At 40.8% G+C, this 16,605-nt stretch overlaps 1 protein-coding gene across 1 annotated transcript in view; it reads right to left on the reverse strand.

Annotated features, from left to right (window-relative positions):
- Positions 1–7,844: 7,844 nt before the first annotated feature.
- The window catches only part of MYBPC3 (myosin binding protein C3), a 108,398-nt gene continuing 99,637 nt past the window's right edge, over positions 7,845–16,605 (reverse strand). The window contains exons 31-34 of the mRNA XM_072986070.2: positions 13,777–13,913; positions 12,293–12,479; positions 10,022–10,068; positions 7,845–8,939 (exon numbers count right to left, since the gene is read on the reverse strand). Coding sequence (XP_072842171.2) covers positions 10,058–10,068; positions 12,293–12,479; positions 13,777–13,913 — 335 coding nt within the window. The 3' untranslated portion in view covers positions 7,845–8,939; positions 10,022–10,057. The remainder of the gene's footprint in view (positions 8,940–10,021; positions 10,069–12,292; positions 12,480–13,776; positions 13,914–16,605) is intronic.

Here is a 16,605-nt window from a genome sequence, read left to right on the forward strand (position 1 = left end):
TATTGACTCTTGTGGTTTGAACCAAATTCACCTTGCTTCTTACATGGATGACCTACATTTCAAATAAAACAAAGCATATGGTAGGGAAGGTAATCTATAATATGTATGTATAAAATAATTCTGTGTTTAAAAATGCACACAGAGTATATTGCAGAGTTTTGAATTTCTGGTAAAGTTCTCTTTTACAACACAAAAGAACAGAAATCCACAGAGGAGAATAGGTACAAATTCCATAGAGTCTATCCCTCTCTCATTAACTGGCACTTTAGGTCTCAATTGGTCTTTGGGCCATTTGTAGAATGATTTTTTTTACAGTTGCTTGAAATTACAGACTTGTTTATGCTGCTTTGTTTACTGCACTCATACTTGGCTACCAAACAAGGAGATCAACAACAAACAAACAACTGCCACCAACAGACTAAAGAGAGGGAAAGAACAGCAGAGAGGCAGGGCTCTCTTTGTATTCAAAGAAGCTGGAAGGAACAAGTGCTGGATACATAGACAGTCACCCCAGTCCAGAAAAGTCTCTCCCAGTCACTCGAAACACAGACAGCATTCTGTGAGGGTTTTTTTTAATTATTTTATGTCGTGCCCTCGCGGTTGCCGGTGCTCCCTCCCTTCTCTGCTTCTTTGTCCTGCTGCTGCTGGTGGTGATGGTAGAGAAGAAGGAGCTGGAGGGGGTCGTGGCCAGTGATAAGGGTTCGCACGCCCCTCCTCCTCAGAGCCCCAGCCGAGCTAAGGAAACTCCTGAGCGGCTTCCTTGGGCTCTTGCTCCACTTGGCAGAAAATCTGATGCGGCCCAGCCTCACCCAGAGTCTGCCTCCAGCAGCCCCCAGGTAAATTGAGTTTGAGACCCCTGTCTTAACACGTAATAGATATTATCTAGAGCAATTTATACAGATTTTCTTTGTATAATTGTTTGGCCATTTCTATCTCCACATTTTCTATCCTGTCTAGGGATGTGGTGGCGCTGTGGACTAAACCGCAGAAACCTGTGCTGCAGGGTCAGAAGACCAAGCAGTCGTAAGATCGAATCCACGTGACGGAGTGAGCGCCTGTCACTTGTCCCAGCTCGCGCCAACCTAGCGGTTCGAAAGCATGCAAATGCGAGTAGATCAATAGGGACCACCTCGGTGGGAAGGTAACAGCGTTCCGTGTCTAAGTTGCATTGGCCATGTGACCACGGAAGATTGTCTTTGGACAAAACACTGGCTCTATGGCTTGGAAACGGGGATGAGCACCGCCCCCTAGAGTCGAACAAAACTGGACAAAAATTGTCAAGGGGAACCTTTACCTTTACCTATAACAATATCATGTCTAATGCATGTCATTATGTACTATTTGATTACCCCAACCTTATATCTTTCAATTTGCCTTAAAAAAACCCCACCATATTATGCCTTTACCCTGATTAGTGCTCCCTTATTTCAGTTTAATTCTCTTTTTAAATATATAAGATATGCCCCTTTGCAATTCCAGAAGTTAGGTATATACATGCTTTCCAACACTGCAGGCCACCTTCTTGTTTTTCCCTTTTTCATCTTTCTAAGTTATTCCTTCTCTTAATCTTTTTTCAATTTTTGTTCCTGTCTTTCTAAACATTCTGCCATCTTTTGTGTCCTCTGAGGCCATTTTATGCATTTGGTTTACCCCCAATAGATCTTTATAGACTCGGTCTATCTCCAATAGATCTTCCAGGCTTTTTAATTAATTCTGCTGACTTTCTCCCCATATCTTTCCTTAAAACTCTCCTCGACTTCACTAGGTTTTCCCCATTAATTTCCTCCAGCCCTTCTTTAGGTTGGCATACACCATCCACCACCCTCTCATTTCCTTGTTCATTATTTCCTGTCTCCTATTGACTATAATTCTTCTTCAACTGCACTGTGAATAATTTTGCCTCTTAGTTGTGGGATCTCATTATTTCTAAGATTGCTTGAAGGGTAGATTTTGTTTCCTCCCAAAATTGTCATTGTGTCATTATGTTCCAATTGTCAAAAAGACTGTATTCCAAGTTAAAGTCATCCATATGCTTAAAGTAATCAATCCAGTTCCATTGAGCTTGAATCCAGTCTCAAACATAGTTTTCCCCACCTTAAAGGCTCAAGATCCCATCCAGTTCAACATCTAGGGTACAGTTTCTAAGTTCCACTTTGGCTAAATTAGGCTTTCTAGGGTTAATTTGTCTGCAGTTCTGTCCTCAAAGAGAAAGGGAATTCCAAACAGTCATAGAACATTCAAGACCATTGATTCTAGGCGTTTTGCCAGTGCCTTAGACAGCTGTTAGACATAACGGGTTTCATTTTGCAAAGTGGTTGTCAGTAGGGTTTTCAGGAAAAAGATTCTTAAGTTTTAATACCGAACTTCCTTCCTTTAAGTATAATTAAGTGTCTAATTAATGTCCAATTTATTTTCTTCGTGTCTCCCTCCATCTCCTTCTCTCCAGCTTCTCCGCAGCTCAATCAACGATGATGGAGAGCTATGAGACGCTATTTCTGCCATAGGAATAGTCTAATCCAGAGATAGTAAATAGATACAGTTTTTATATGTTTCTCACCCATTTGTAGCACAATGTTAATTAGGCTGATTTATCGCTTATTTTACCCAGCTCCCGACAACTTGCAAGCAAGCTAGTTCAGCTGCTTGTTTCTGCCTGCTGGTTGATTGGGGGGTTTCCTGGATCAAACGTAGGTAACCACCATTCCTCCATGATCAACAGGCTAAACATGCCCAGTTCTTCATGCTTCTTTTCTCAAGGCTAAACATGCCCAGTTCTTTCCTCATAGGGCTTGGTTTCCAGTCCCATGATCATCCTTCTTGCCCTCCTCTGAACTGCATATAGAATTGGATACAGTAGATGAGGCCTAACCAGTACCGAATGGAGGGGGGCTAGCACCTCACAAGATTTAGAGATTATACTTCTGTCAATGCATTCTAAAATTGCATTTGCCTTTTTGTAGTGACATCACACTGTTGGCTCATATTCAGCTTTTGATATACAACAAGTCGAAGATCCTTCTCACTCGTAGTATTACTGAGCCAAGTATCCCCCATCTTGTAACAGTGTCTTTGGGGTTTTATTCCCCTTATGTGTAGAACTGCACTTATCCCTGTTAAATTTCATTCTGTTGTTTTCAGCTTAGTGTTCAAGCTTATCAAGATCATTTTGAATTTTGTTGCTGTCTTCCAAGGTCTTGCCTTGTAGCACTTCACTTCTCCCTTTGCATCTTGTTTCAGCTTGAATAGCTACTTGGCTCAGATAGCTTTCTTGACAGGTGGTTACTGTAGTCAGTGTCCATGTCTCATTTTTCTGCAGTGCTTTTATCTCTTCCTTTGTAACTTTTCTCCATTTGGAGGCATCAGCTGCTGTTACAGTATCTGCTCAATTTCCTCCAAGGTTGCTGGCTCATCTATCTGCACTGACCTTGCAAAGTAGGACAGGCGAGGAACTGGTACACCTTTGTTGGATCATGAGTGTCTGGTGGCCGATTCTGGAGCATTTTGTGATGTCTCTTCCAGTTCAACAGCCTTGAACTCTCCATCTGTGTCCCCTTTTCTTTGCATACTTCTCTCAGTTTGTGTGTCATTGGCTTCCTGTTTCATATTTGGCTCAGGTTGTGGAGAGATGGGCACCTTCATCTAAGAGAGGTCCAACATACTGGTCTTCTGTTCCTCTTTTCTCAGCTTTCTTTTGTCTTATGCTGACTTCACCTATTTTTAAGTTAATAACTTCATATATTTTGCTACCAGAAGCATAGTCAAGCAAAATAGTCTGATTAATTTTAGTGTCCAGTTTGTGCCTTTTCTGTTTTGGTATATAAGTATATGCCAGACTTCCAAAAACTCTGATATGTTCTATGCTTGGTACTCTGTTGTGCCATAGCTCAAATGGTGTTTTCGCGTGGTGCCTTTGATTGGAATCTGTTCTAGAGATAAATTGCTATCATGATTGCATTATTCCAGAATTTGTTGAGCAACCTTGCATCTGCAAACATGCATCTCGTCATATCCAAAAAGAGATCTCAGTTTTCTTTCAGCTATTCCACTATGCTCATAAGTGTGTGGAACAGTTCTTCTGTGCAAAATGTTCATCTAGGAAAACTTGTTTGGGGTGAGAAAAGTACTCATCACCATTGTCTGTTTGGAATGACTTAGGTTTTCTTTCAGACTTGTTGCTCACCATGGCCATGTACTTATTCAGCAATGTCAGTGGGTAGGTGACAGAGCACCTTGAGAAATCATCCACAAATATTAGAATATATTTATTATGTCCCAATGATGAGATGTTGGTGTTTCTTCTCTCAGTCCTTGGCAGGACTGAGGGCCTAACACTCTTTTCTGTGATACAGCTTGTGCACCTGGTTGTGTTGGTCATATCATGTGGATTTATCTTGATGCCTGCAGCATGTTTTTGGTTTTATAGCTCCAGAATTGCTTTTGGATCTCTTTGTGCAAAGCAACACAGGTCAATGCCATAGCTCCATGCTGTTGCTGTATTCTCCCTGAGCTTGTCCTGCATTAATCTGTTGCTGTTCTTCTGAAAGATGAAATTGCTTGAACAGGCCAACTCATATAAATATCTTGGAGTGACATTTAAAAGTTTAGAAATTTGGTCAGGTCACTTAAAATCTGTAGCTCTGTTTAGCTGAAGTATCTGCCAGTGCTATTTATAGTTTTTCTTCTGGACCACGTGGAAAAATGGTGGCACCATTAATACAATTATATAAAGATAAATTGCTTCCTCGGATGCTTTATTGAGCCTCAATATGGGCTTTTTCAAATACTACAATATTGGAATCTGTCCAACGTAGGTTTTTAACCAGGGCATTAAGAATACCAGGATCTGCCTCCATTGCCATAGTCTATTCTGAGACATCATGCTACTCAGTGAGTACTCTTGCTAAGAAAACAGACATGCTATTCTAGCTCAAAATAATTCACTGTATAGCCTCACTGCTGGTTTTGTTGGCCTATGAAAAAATGGGAAGGGATTCTTTGCCAGCTAAGATATCCACAGGGACATCTAAATTGGGTTACTCCCCAGTCTACCTCCACAAAGGGGGATAGAAGGTTCCTCGAGAAGATATTATTAAAAGATTATATTATATTGACATCCAGACTACTGTGGTATCTGTAGTTAGCTGCCGCTCCAATAGTATATACAAAGAATTTTTCTTCCCTTTTGGAATGGTGCCTTCATTATTGTCCCTTATTAGCTGAGACAACTGCTAACTAAATGTAGGCTGAACTCATTGCAATTGAAAGAGATTTAGGAACATTATATGGACCAACATGGTACAGGTAAATATTGCCCAGCAGGATGCTCTAAAATGGAGGACATGGTGCAAAATTCCCTTTGCATGCAGATATGAGGGATCAGTATTTTAAACCTTTAACAACTGGGATCAATTCCCCTTTATGTATAGTTTTATTTTTGCTAGCTGGCACAGACTACTAGATGTCCTATAGCAGTGGTCCCCAACCTTGGGCCTCCAGATGTTCTTCGACTTCATCTCCCAGAAATCCTGGCCAGTAGAGGTGGTGGTTAAGGCTTCTGGGAGTTGACGTTCAAGAACATCTCGAGGCCCAAGGTTGGGAACCACTGCCCTATTATAGGACTGCTTGAATGCATTAAACGAGCCATGGAGCAATGGAACTCCTTGCTTGCTTCACAATCTCTTCAAGTTAATCTTACAACTTGAAACTTGTCTGAGAATGCTTTTTTATTATATGCTTTTCTGATTATTTATATTAGATGCTAAATACTATCTTTTAAGAGTGGTTTAATTTATGTTTATGTGTAGAGCCTGATTGGCTATGAAGCAATATTTCAATTTTAATTTTAAAGGGTTAAAATTAAAGAGATTATTTTAATTCAACTAAGAATTATGTAATTTTCAGAAAAAAAGGGACATATGCTCTGTGAAGGCCCAGATGTGTGGTATGTGTATTGTCTCTTTGCAGGGCTAAGGGCAGTTTTAAGTGAGGGAAAACCTTAGATGGACTTAAAAGCCCAATAAAACACATTCCATCTCTTAGTGTCACTAATCCAGCTGCTCCAAGTGAAAAGGATACTCACTTGTTCCTTGTAGTGTGTGCGCGCGTGCGTGTGTGTGTTTGACAGAGAGCGAGAAAACACATTCAGATTGGAGGAAATGAGCTGTTTCCCTGTATGATTTTTATTTCTACATGGATATGTGGAATGGCAAACACTTGAAGGGTCTCAAGTCCTGTATAAAATGTATTTTATCATTTTATTGATGACTTTTGACATTTTATATAGTTTGCCTAAATATACACTGTTTTGAAAATTTGAATTGCTTTAATATGCAAAATACTGGAACAAAGCCACCATTGCTATTACTTCAACGTTTGGTCGTGTAATCCAAATGCCAATTATTGTAAAGCTTTAAGTCTACAAGTGAAAGGCTCTGTGTTGACAAAAACATTTAGAAAACTAACAATGATTATGATATTTCACTTTATTATGGTAAATGCTCTGCAAAGTCTTACTAAGAGCAGGCATGGAAGGAAGTGTTAAGAAATGTCTGTTGTCTCCCACATGTATTATCTGAGGTAAAACTGGAAAGGGAATTGGATGAAATACAAACTGTTCATTTTATCATTGAGTTATTGCCACATAAAAATGTCATGTTAATAGGCACTAAGCTTAGAAAGTGGTTTTTCTGTATTTTACCATTTTGTGCTTTTTTCACCTAATGTATTTTAGCTAGGCCAAGCTTCCTGTTCCTGCTCCAGTACTAGCTGGAAGCTTTTTTTTTTTTTTTTGAGAAGGAAGCTTGGAAGAAGCTTTGCCTGAGTAAGCCTCTAAGCCTTTTAATTTAGACATTGCTCCATGTGTACAGTTTCTATAAGATAGGTAGGCCTTCTTGAATAGAGAATTATGGTACTTGTATTCTAGTAAATTAAAAAAACCCAGCCCTACTGTAAAATACAGTGGTGCCTCGACCTTGACCTATGAACATTTTGAGTTACGAAAAGCTCTGCTCACAGAATTTTGCTTTGACTTCCGAACGGAGCTTTGACTTACGAACAAAAAACCCCCATGGGAAATGGACTTTGGACTGCCTGGTACTGCCTGGTAATGTAATTTTAAAATGTAAAAATTGGTTTAAAAGGTGCTTGGTTTGGTTTAAAGCTGCTTGGTTTTAAAGGTGTTCTGTTTAAAAGGTCTTCGTTCCCTCCCTTCCTCCTTTCCTGCCCCTTTTTTAAACCTAAGTCATTTTAGGTTTAAAAAAATTATCCCCCTAGTGGTAGAGGATGGATTAACTGGTTTTGCATTAGTTCCTAGGGGTACTAATGCTTTGACTTACAAACGGCACCTCTACATACGAACAAAAAACAGCCGGAATGGATTAATCGGGTTTCAGTGCATTCCTATGGGAAATGTTGCTTTGACTTATGAATTTTTTGACTTATGAATTTCTTCTGGGTCGGATTAAGTTCGTAAGTCAAGGCACCACTGTAGTGGGTTCACGACTCCAACTATAAATCAACATGCCTTTATTCAACAGGTATCAACAGCAAGATAAGATGAAGAACAAACACAGTAACACACATGCACAATTTATACCATGCTGACCCACCCCACTCACCAGTAATTACCTACAGGTGGCTGACAACCCAGCTGTCAGGCAAAAAACCCTTCCACTTCCACATTGCTACATAACACCTACTATTTACTTCCGAGTCCTGCCTCCCCTTATGTTTCCTACTTCGAAGCTTTCTCCCCAAAGGTCTCAAATCAGTGACAACAGAAATAACTCAAAAATAGGGACTAAATAGAACAGAAGAATTGGAGGGAGAGAGAGAGAGAGAGAGAGTGGTATGGACTTTTGTTTATTTCACTATGTCAATCTATGAAGGTTTAACTATTTTAATAGCAGTATATAACAATATTAATAATATTGTGTTTGGAAAACTTGATGACATATAGAAACAATTCAGCTTGGAAAACAATTCAGCTCGATAAAATGACAAAACTTGACTTCAAGCATGCTAAAGGTGCAAATATTCTGTGTACATAACATGGGGTATGTGATTTTCTCAGACTCTTATGCTAGCAAAATAGTTTGTGAAACCATCTCCAAATCATTGGATGACAGCCTGGATAGTTAATGAGAACATCTTACACTTAACAACCTTGATTGCTATCAAGCCACAAGCAGAATAGAATTGTGAGTGGAAAACAAGTGACTGATCATCAGTTACATGTGGAATTTGCTACATGTATTCAGGAGTAAGCACTCCTGAACTGTGTTTTCCCACATGGGTGTGTAAGACAGCAATCTCATGCATGTTTCCTCTGATGCCTGCTTCACAGTATTCTGTGAAGTCGGCTGCCAAATAATTGTGAATCCACAATTATTAGCAATACTAAGCAATACCTCCTTTGTGGATTAAACTAGCTGATGTTTCTACTGCCTCTCATGTTTTGGAGAGAAACAAATGACTTGGTTAGAAAAGGATTTTCCTGCACTCTGGTGCCTCCTGATAATCATGCAAAGGACTGTTCCACTCCTATGCTGTGTCTTCCTAAAAGTCTACACTGTATACACAAACAGAGGTAGGAAAAGCTATTATTTGTACTACAGCTCCCTGAATCTCCTCATGAGCATGGCACTGGTTGGAGGGTTCTGGGAATTGCAACAGAACTTTAAAGTAACTTTTCCAAGTGCTGAATGAATGTTATGTCAGCCTCTGGAAGGAAAAGTTACTGCTAGTAGGATCTGTGAACACGTGATTTTAAAGCACATAGAACAAATTGTTCCTCAAGACTGTCGTGATCTTCTTTTGCAACATAATATTCATTCCAAGCTATACTCTAAACATGATTCTTTGAACAACAGGATCATAGATTAATTAAAATTGTCATTTATTCACTGTTTTCTGTATTACTGCAATGTTTCCAGGGTGACCTGAAAGACAAAGTGTCATAAGTGTGTGTTATTTCACTAGTGATATAGTGTATAGCACATAGTTAATTGCTTTATCATGCATGGCTCTCATATTTTACTGTAGCAAAAACTGGCTAATTGACTAATCTGGAAAAGATCACAGGGGCAGACATGTTAGGGTTCTAGACTTATGCATCAGACAAACCAGACTTACAAATTGAAGCTTATGTTCACATCTCTAAGACAATTTTTAAAAAAGACTAATATTGCAAACTGGGGTAAAAAGATTCTATTGTGACAGTTTGATCCCCTTACACTTAATGTGTTCCCTCTTCTAATGACATGTTCTGTAATATGCTGCGTGACATTGAATTACATCATAAAAATAAATTGCTTCCATGTTACCATTAAACCAGAATACACAAGGCTGAAGTCCAGTCTATGTGGCTATTCGAATACAGTAGCAAAGAGGCTGCAGGTAGAGAATGCCTTACTGCAAATGGGATGTGCCAGTTTAGAATATCCAAGAATGAAAACAGGTTGCAACTGGTTGCTGACACATGCAGGATAAATGTTCATTCTATGCCCTGCCCCCCCCCCCCCGCATCAACATTTTCTACATGCAGGTAGTTGTTGGGTTTGTTTTTTTAAACACCAGGAAGCTTAACATATACAGAGTCCCCACTTGCACAGTACTCTACCATTTCATTCCCATGTAATTTAGCAGCAGGAGCTAGTCTGCCTGTGTGGGACAATATGTGTTTCTGGTGGCCAGTACTTAGCTAGCAGGAATCTATAAGGTGCTAAAAGCCTTTATCTCTGGCCTTTTGCTCTCTCTTTTTCATCACCCAATTGCTTCAGAGCCACTATGTTTTCATTTTATTTCCGCAAATTTCGTGTTATGTATCTTTAAGTCAGAACTGACTTCCAACAATCCTGATGGGGCTTTCCGGGTAAATGAGATGTTTAAGGAGTGGGTTCACCAGTTCCACCAGTACCAATGAGTTTCCATGGCCAAGTGGGGATTTGAACCTAGGTCTCCTGCATCCTAGTCTGTCAATCTATCCATTACACCACACTGAGTACTCTACAAAATCACTTGCCTCCATTTCTGGACTGACAGCCAGTAGTTCCGAATTCTACTGTGGCACTAGAAGAAGCAAAACATTTAAAAAACTGTAAGAATATCAGAGAGTGCATTAAGAATAAGTCAAATGAATAAAATACAGTATAGTTTTTTCTAAGATTACTAGCCATAGAGTCCTTGATTCTAAGATGGCAGTGAAAAGCTCCTCCCATAAAACTGAATTCGAAATTATCAGCGAAATTATGAGTTTCCTGGTTATTTATTTATTTATTTATTTATTTGTTTGTTTGTTTGTTTATTTATTGTATTTTTCCCCGCCTATCTGGTCAGATGACCACTCTGTGTTGGGGTTAGCATGATGGGACTGTGATGTCCTGATCACCAACTGACGTATCATGCTAACATATGAGATTTTTCTATCTTTCTCTACCTGACAGTCACTCTCATGTATCAAATAATTTACATGTGCATGGATCAGTTTTATTTCTGCATATCTGTATGATATGTTTCTCCTCTAAATCGAACATTTGCCTTCCAAACTTGTAAGTCAGTGCAAAATGTGACTACACAAAAGCAAGCTGGCCTGCAGAGTATGTAGATGTTGGAGGAGAGCAGAATCATTGCTTTGTTTACTCTCTCACTTACATCTTATGGGAGAAGACATGCACAGGAAGGCTCAATTTAAAAAAATAAGTCAGCAGCTTCATGTATTATTAGTACATTTTTGTATTTTTATGTTTTTAATCACTTGAAACACCATTCTTTTTGGATGGAGAGTTTGCACTGGAAAATTGTAACTATGCCAAATGAAACTATGTAAATAGGTTTTTAGAATGAATAATGTGTTCCTGACTCTTACCTAGATATGCTCACGAACTACAAAGAAGCTTCCATAATTTTGTGGGTTATTCTCAGAATCAGCTGTGCATGTTGTTCAGTGTTAACCATTCAGTTTCATTTCTGTTAAGCTATGCAAAAAATGGAGTGGAAGTATCTCTTGGTGCAAAAGAGAATAGGATAGTCTTCCACCCCACCTCAATATGGAGTCCTCCAGCTCTTTTGGCCATCAGCTCCACATGATCCTGGATCATATTAGCTGGGCATGACAGAAGGTGCCATAGATTGGGGAAGGGGCCTTTAAATGGAATGCTCATTAAGAGACTCAAGAGCTGAACTTCCTCCATCTTGGTTGAGACCTAGTTTAGGGGTGGAGGGGGTGGTACCAGCTGAAGAAGTGCACCTATTTTGTCTAGGAGTAAAGCTGAGTGTGACCAGGCTAACAGCCTTCAGCCATATTCTTTTCTTTGGAACTTGTACAATCCTTATATTCTGGGGGGGGGGGAACTTGAGTTGGAAAACTGAATTGGGATTGGCTGTTGGGTGTCATCACTGTTGCTAAAGCTGAAAGTATAACAGTAGATCAGTGCAGCGTCAAAATGGGCTTGTGTATTTGAATTTAAGCCCATCATACTGTTTGCAGTGTTTTCACTTTTTGTAATCTCTGGAGTCTGTCTGTTGCTATTCAGAGACACCCTTGTACAGTGGACCCTTGACTTACAGACGGCTTGATTTACAGACTTTTTGAGTTACAGACTTCTCTGGCCGCAAAATTTAGGTTTGACTTGCAGCCTGAGAATTGACTTGCAGACCAGAAAAAAACCAAAATGGAACAAAAACGGCCTGTTATGGGATTAATCGGTTTTCAATGCACTGTAGGTCAATGGAGACTTGACTTACAGACTTTTTGACTTGAGAACCGCCTTCCAATACGGATTAAGTTCTCAAGTCAAGACCCCACTGTATAAGCAGAGTAGCTTAGTTAGCTTTGTTGTGTCTCCTATGCTATAACTTATTCAAAAACTGTTCTAGCTTTAATTAGAAATTAATTGATTTCTCCAAAGTGCCTTTTTCTTTTAATCTAGCTGTTTTGTATCCTTTCAACACAATCTTCTTCACATTGGTTGTGCTTATTGTAACCATGGAGAGAGAAAGTTGGCCCTCAATCCAGTCTTGGCTCCTTGTTCAGCTGTGGAGTTTAGTAGTCTGGTGTTCTTTCCTGCAGGGCTGGTTTTGGCTCTGAGGGAAGGTTGTTACAGGGCTTGCTGAGCCCAGGCAGCATTGACAACTACTGGGAGACTTGGTGCTCCAGGTGCTTAGTCTTGGACAGGCTTGGGCAGCTTGAGGTGAGCAAAAGATTCCTTACAACCCATTAGCTGTGTGTGTGTGGAAAGCCCTTGTTCTGCTTATTTTCTACAGGGTATTTCACAGATGGAATCCTTCTCCTTACCTCTGACATCTAGCCGGCACTCTATTTCAGCTTCCCCACATTCATTCACAGCTTTGCAGGTGTAAATGCCTCCATCAAATGGGCTGGGCTTTCGGATTTCTAAAGTCAACACCCCATGCTTGCTGAACATGCGGTATTTGGGATCTTGAGAAAGGTCCACTTTGTTCTTAAACCAGAAGATCTTTGGCTGAATACATGCAAACAATTAGAAGGAAACAAGGAAGATGGGAAAGCAATTTCAATACTCCAAAATGTGAATTATTATTTTAGAAGTAGAATCAAGTCAGCTATCCAGTTCTGAAACATCTAATTTTGTGTTTCTGGTTTGACCATGTTTGTTTCAAGAAACATGCAAATTGCTAAACCCATCTCTAGCTGCACATACTGGTCGGCATGCTCCTTAGGCCTCAAACAAGGCCAGGGAAGGCTGTTCTCATCCACATCCCACCTTTCCTACCAGACCTCTTGTGTTCCCAGAAGCTACAGCAATGGTTCCTGATTTGGGGTCTGTTAGCCTTTTAACTATGATTTGCCATATAACGATGCTGAGGGGCCATCATGAGGCCCTGCCTGTGCCTTCGTGCCTGTTCTCAGGAATGCTTTTTAGGAATGTTTATTGTGCCAGTTCTGTAGCATGTAAGGAGGGACGAGAGGGCTACCTTGAAAAGGGGCTTCTGATGGGGGTCTAGACAACATAAGGCTGAATACACATATTCTTATCAGAGATGACCAGCAGTGTCCCAAAACTGCTACAAACCTATTGTCCAAGCCTCGCCTCTGGCCTCATCCTGCATAATCTGAATCATCTTTCTCTTAATTCTTTAGCATTAAAAACTGATAAGTATGCCATAAGAGGGGGGCTTTTTTCTTTCTAAGGGGCTTTTGCTTGTCTTTAGAGCATATCCACTACAGTGTATTTATGGGCTTAAATTGCATTGTATCATGCTGGTTTCCTTTTCTTGGTCTTTGGCCAGGAACCATCCCCACCTAAAATTGGATAACAGATGTTTTTGGATTAAAACCTCCAGAAGTCTTCACCACTAGGTGTGCTGGCCAGGATTTCTGGGAGTTGTAGTCCATGAACATCTCGGGACCCATGGTTGGGAACCACTGGGCTACAGGATTTCCAAAATAGCTATGCCCACCCACGCACCATGTCACTGTGACTCCAGGAGTGCCTTCCCTCCATCAGCCTTTTTTCAGGGCTTTCCCAAGGTCATGCTCTCTTCCTCCCAGATCAAGCAATTGCAGAGGCTAAATTGTAGTCTTGAGATTTGAACAGCCTTACAATGTAAATTTATTGCTCAGATAGAATTTCATTGTCCCCATTTTTGAGACTTCCTATCACAAGTGAATGTATCATCTCACCACTCACTTCCCAGGTAGGCTTTTCTGCTGGATCATCTGTCTATAAGCTCCCCACAGCCCATTACTTACTGTGATGAGAAAATGGATGGGATATATATTAAGAATGGAGTGAGTACCTTTGGGCTTCCTCTTACAGCACAACTGAGTGTAGCGTTGTACCCAGCAACCACTGAGCGATCTGAAAGCGAGTGAGTGAATTTTGGTACTTCAGAGAAGTCATGTTCTTTGTATTTGGGAGGTTTATAAGATGTGCCTGCAGTTTGAGGAAGCAGAGAAGAAGGGAGCCAAATAAGAACACTTCTTTAATCTAGCCTAAGATTTGAAAGAATTACCTGCTCAAACATAATTGGTCCAAATCCTGTTGGTTAGTGTAGTAAGTCACACCAGAGTAGGCCTATTGAATCAGTGGAGATTTGGTGAGTGAATTCCTCCATAAGATCCACTGATTCAAATGGACCTCCTCTAACTGCAGAGGAAGAAAGGTACGTAGTTTTTTACTTCCCATTTTCTGCCTCCTTGTCTCCTCCCACTTCTGGGAGAAAGATTTCAGTTTTTAAAATTTTCTCTAGGAGTTACAGGTTACAGCACATCAGCACACGTTTTTGTTTTCCTTCCTGTCTCTACTCCATGGAAGAGTTGTTAATTTCAAAATTACCTCATATTGTTAAGTTGTTGAGCTGTCTGTTTAATTATTAATGATATGGGGAAATTGAAACCAGGTGAAAAATGGAAACTTGCTTTAGTTTTGATCACAGCAATCACACGGAAATGAACCAAAACAGAGCAATCCTACCCACACCTAAACGATAGTAACCCCTGACATGGACCCAGAAAGGTGCAGGTAAGAATACTTTGGGGGGGGGGCAGGTTGGTTTGCTTCAGCAAATATAGTGTAATTACCAGCAAAAAAAGTGAAGTAGCCTGTTTCCCCACCCCACCCCCACCCCCACCGACTAAATGTCTGTGTATTAACCCTCTATGACCATCACAAACAGCGTGTAAGGAATTCACACTTCTAATGATTCTAATACCTTGTCAAGGAATTGAACATTAGAGACTGGCCGGTAATTATCCAATACCATGAAATTCAAGGAGTGTGCTTTTTAGCAGTTGTTTTACCTCCTTTAAGCATGCTGGGATCCTACCCTACTCAAGGGTAGGATCCCAGCAACTTCATTGCTCCTCCTACTCACTGAGCTAGTCAGAGTGAATCTGAGCAATTTTGTGTGCAAATTGCTATGCAAATCCTTCACAGCACGCTGCAGTGTGGTCTTTCTGTGGGATGCCATGTAATAGGCCCCCTGATCACTTGAAAGAGCTCTGCCGGATGTCTCTGTACAGATACAATGGCGGCAGAGAAGAACAACTTTGCTGCCACTGCCATGGAGGAGGCCTTCCAGTGGGGCCTAGTCTGTGTTCAGTCAGATTTACTCCAAGTTTTCCACCATTGTCACTCTAGTCTTTGTCCCACTTGTTTCATTACCACCATCTCCTAACCAAGAGGCCAGTTTGATGCCACGTCATGGATGGGGACATTTAGGAGTGATTGTTTCAACATCCCTGACTATTTTTTTAATCCCAGAAATCAACCAGGGCTTTGACAGAATCACATGCTGAGGCAACAGGCAATGAGCTGCCAGGAAACCATTTGGATCCATCAGCCTCTTGGGATTGACCATTTTAATTGTCTCACACTCCTGTAGAGGCTCTGAGTTCCCTTCCTTTTCACTCTGATGCCCCTTGAAGCTGGTTCTATTTCCCTCTACTTTCTGCTATAGGAATGAAGGATGACCATTTATATGTGCAAAGGCTTCTGGCATGGACAGGGCTGTGGCTAATTACAGTGGACCCTTGACTTACAGACGGCTTGACTTACAGACTTTTTGAGTTACAGACTTCTCTGGCCGCAAAATTTAGGTTTGACTTGCAGACTGAGATTTGACTTACAGACCAGAAAAAAACCAAAATGGAACAAAAACGGCCTGTTACGGGATTAATCAGTTTTCAATGCACTGTAGGTCAATGGAGACTTGACTTACAGACTTTTTGACTTGAGAACCACCTTCCAATACGGATTAAGTTCTTAAGTCAAGACCCCACTGTATTTGTCTAGTCCTTGCCGACCCTTACCATTAAACATCAAGCTTGTAAATAAAACTTTCCTCTTCTGTTTCTTAGTCATGCTAAAGCAGGGATGGGGAGAGGGCAGCCTGAGTCCCTCAAGGCTGTTTTTGCAGCCCCTCTCCCCCAACTTCCATTTTTGCCGAGACAGAGAGAGAGAGAGAAGCTTGCTGCTTTTGGAAGTTTTAAAATAGTTATGCCCAATTTAAATATACTGTGCATCTCAAGCAGGCACTGGCCTCCTTTAAGCATGCTGGGGTCCTACCCTACTCAAGGGTAGGATCCCAGCAACTTCATTTCTCCTCCTACTCACTGAGCTGGTGCCTCTCTGACAGCTTCAGTAATCCAGGAAAGGCAAGGATATAACAGACATGTGGTAGCCTTCACCTCTCCAAGGGTCGTCTCCACACCCTCAGGTTGCAATAACTGAAACATCTCCATTAACACTGTACAAGCAGGGGCTAAAGTTACATTTACAGGACCTGTATCAACTAGAGCATCCAAGTCAGAGTGAATCTGAGCAGTTAGTGTGCAAATTGCTATGGAAATTCTTCACAGCAAGCTGCAGTGTGGTCTTTCTGTCTCCTACAACATCTCCTACAATGCACAAGTTTCTGTGGCCACCACACAGAGCCTCATTGGTAGATTCTGATAAAGAAGTCATTGCATTCTATAAATGAATATATTGCATCAACAGTTTGATAATAAATAATGGCCTAAAACCGGTGCTGTTTTGGTGCTGCACTACCAACCGTTTTTCTGTTCCCTCCTCACTGCTCACATTGCTGCTGCCCAAATCCTGGCCTTGGAGGGCTTCCTAATCC

This window comes from Pogona vitticeps, chromosome 1 (genome assembly GCF_051106095.1).
Source record: "Pogona vitticeps strain Pit_001003342236 chromosome 1, PviZW2.1, whole genome shotgun sequence".
Lineage (NCBI taxonomy): Eukaryota > Metazoa > Chordata > Lepidosauria > Squamata > Agamidae > Pogona > Pogona vitticeps.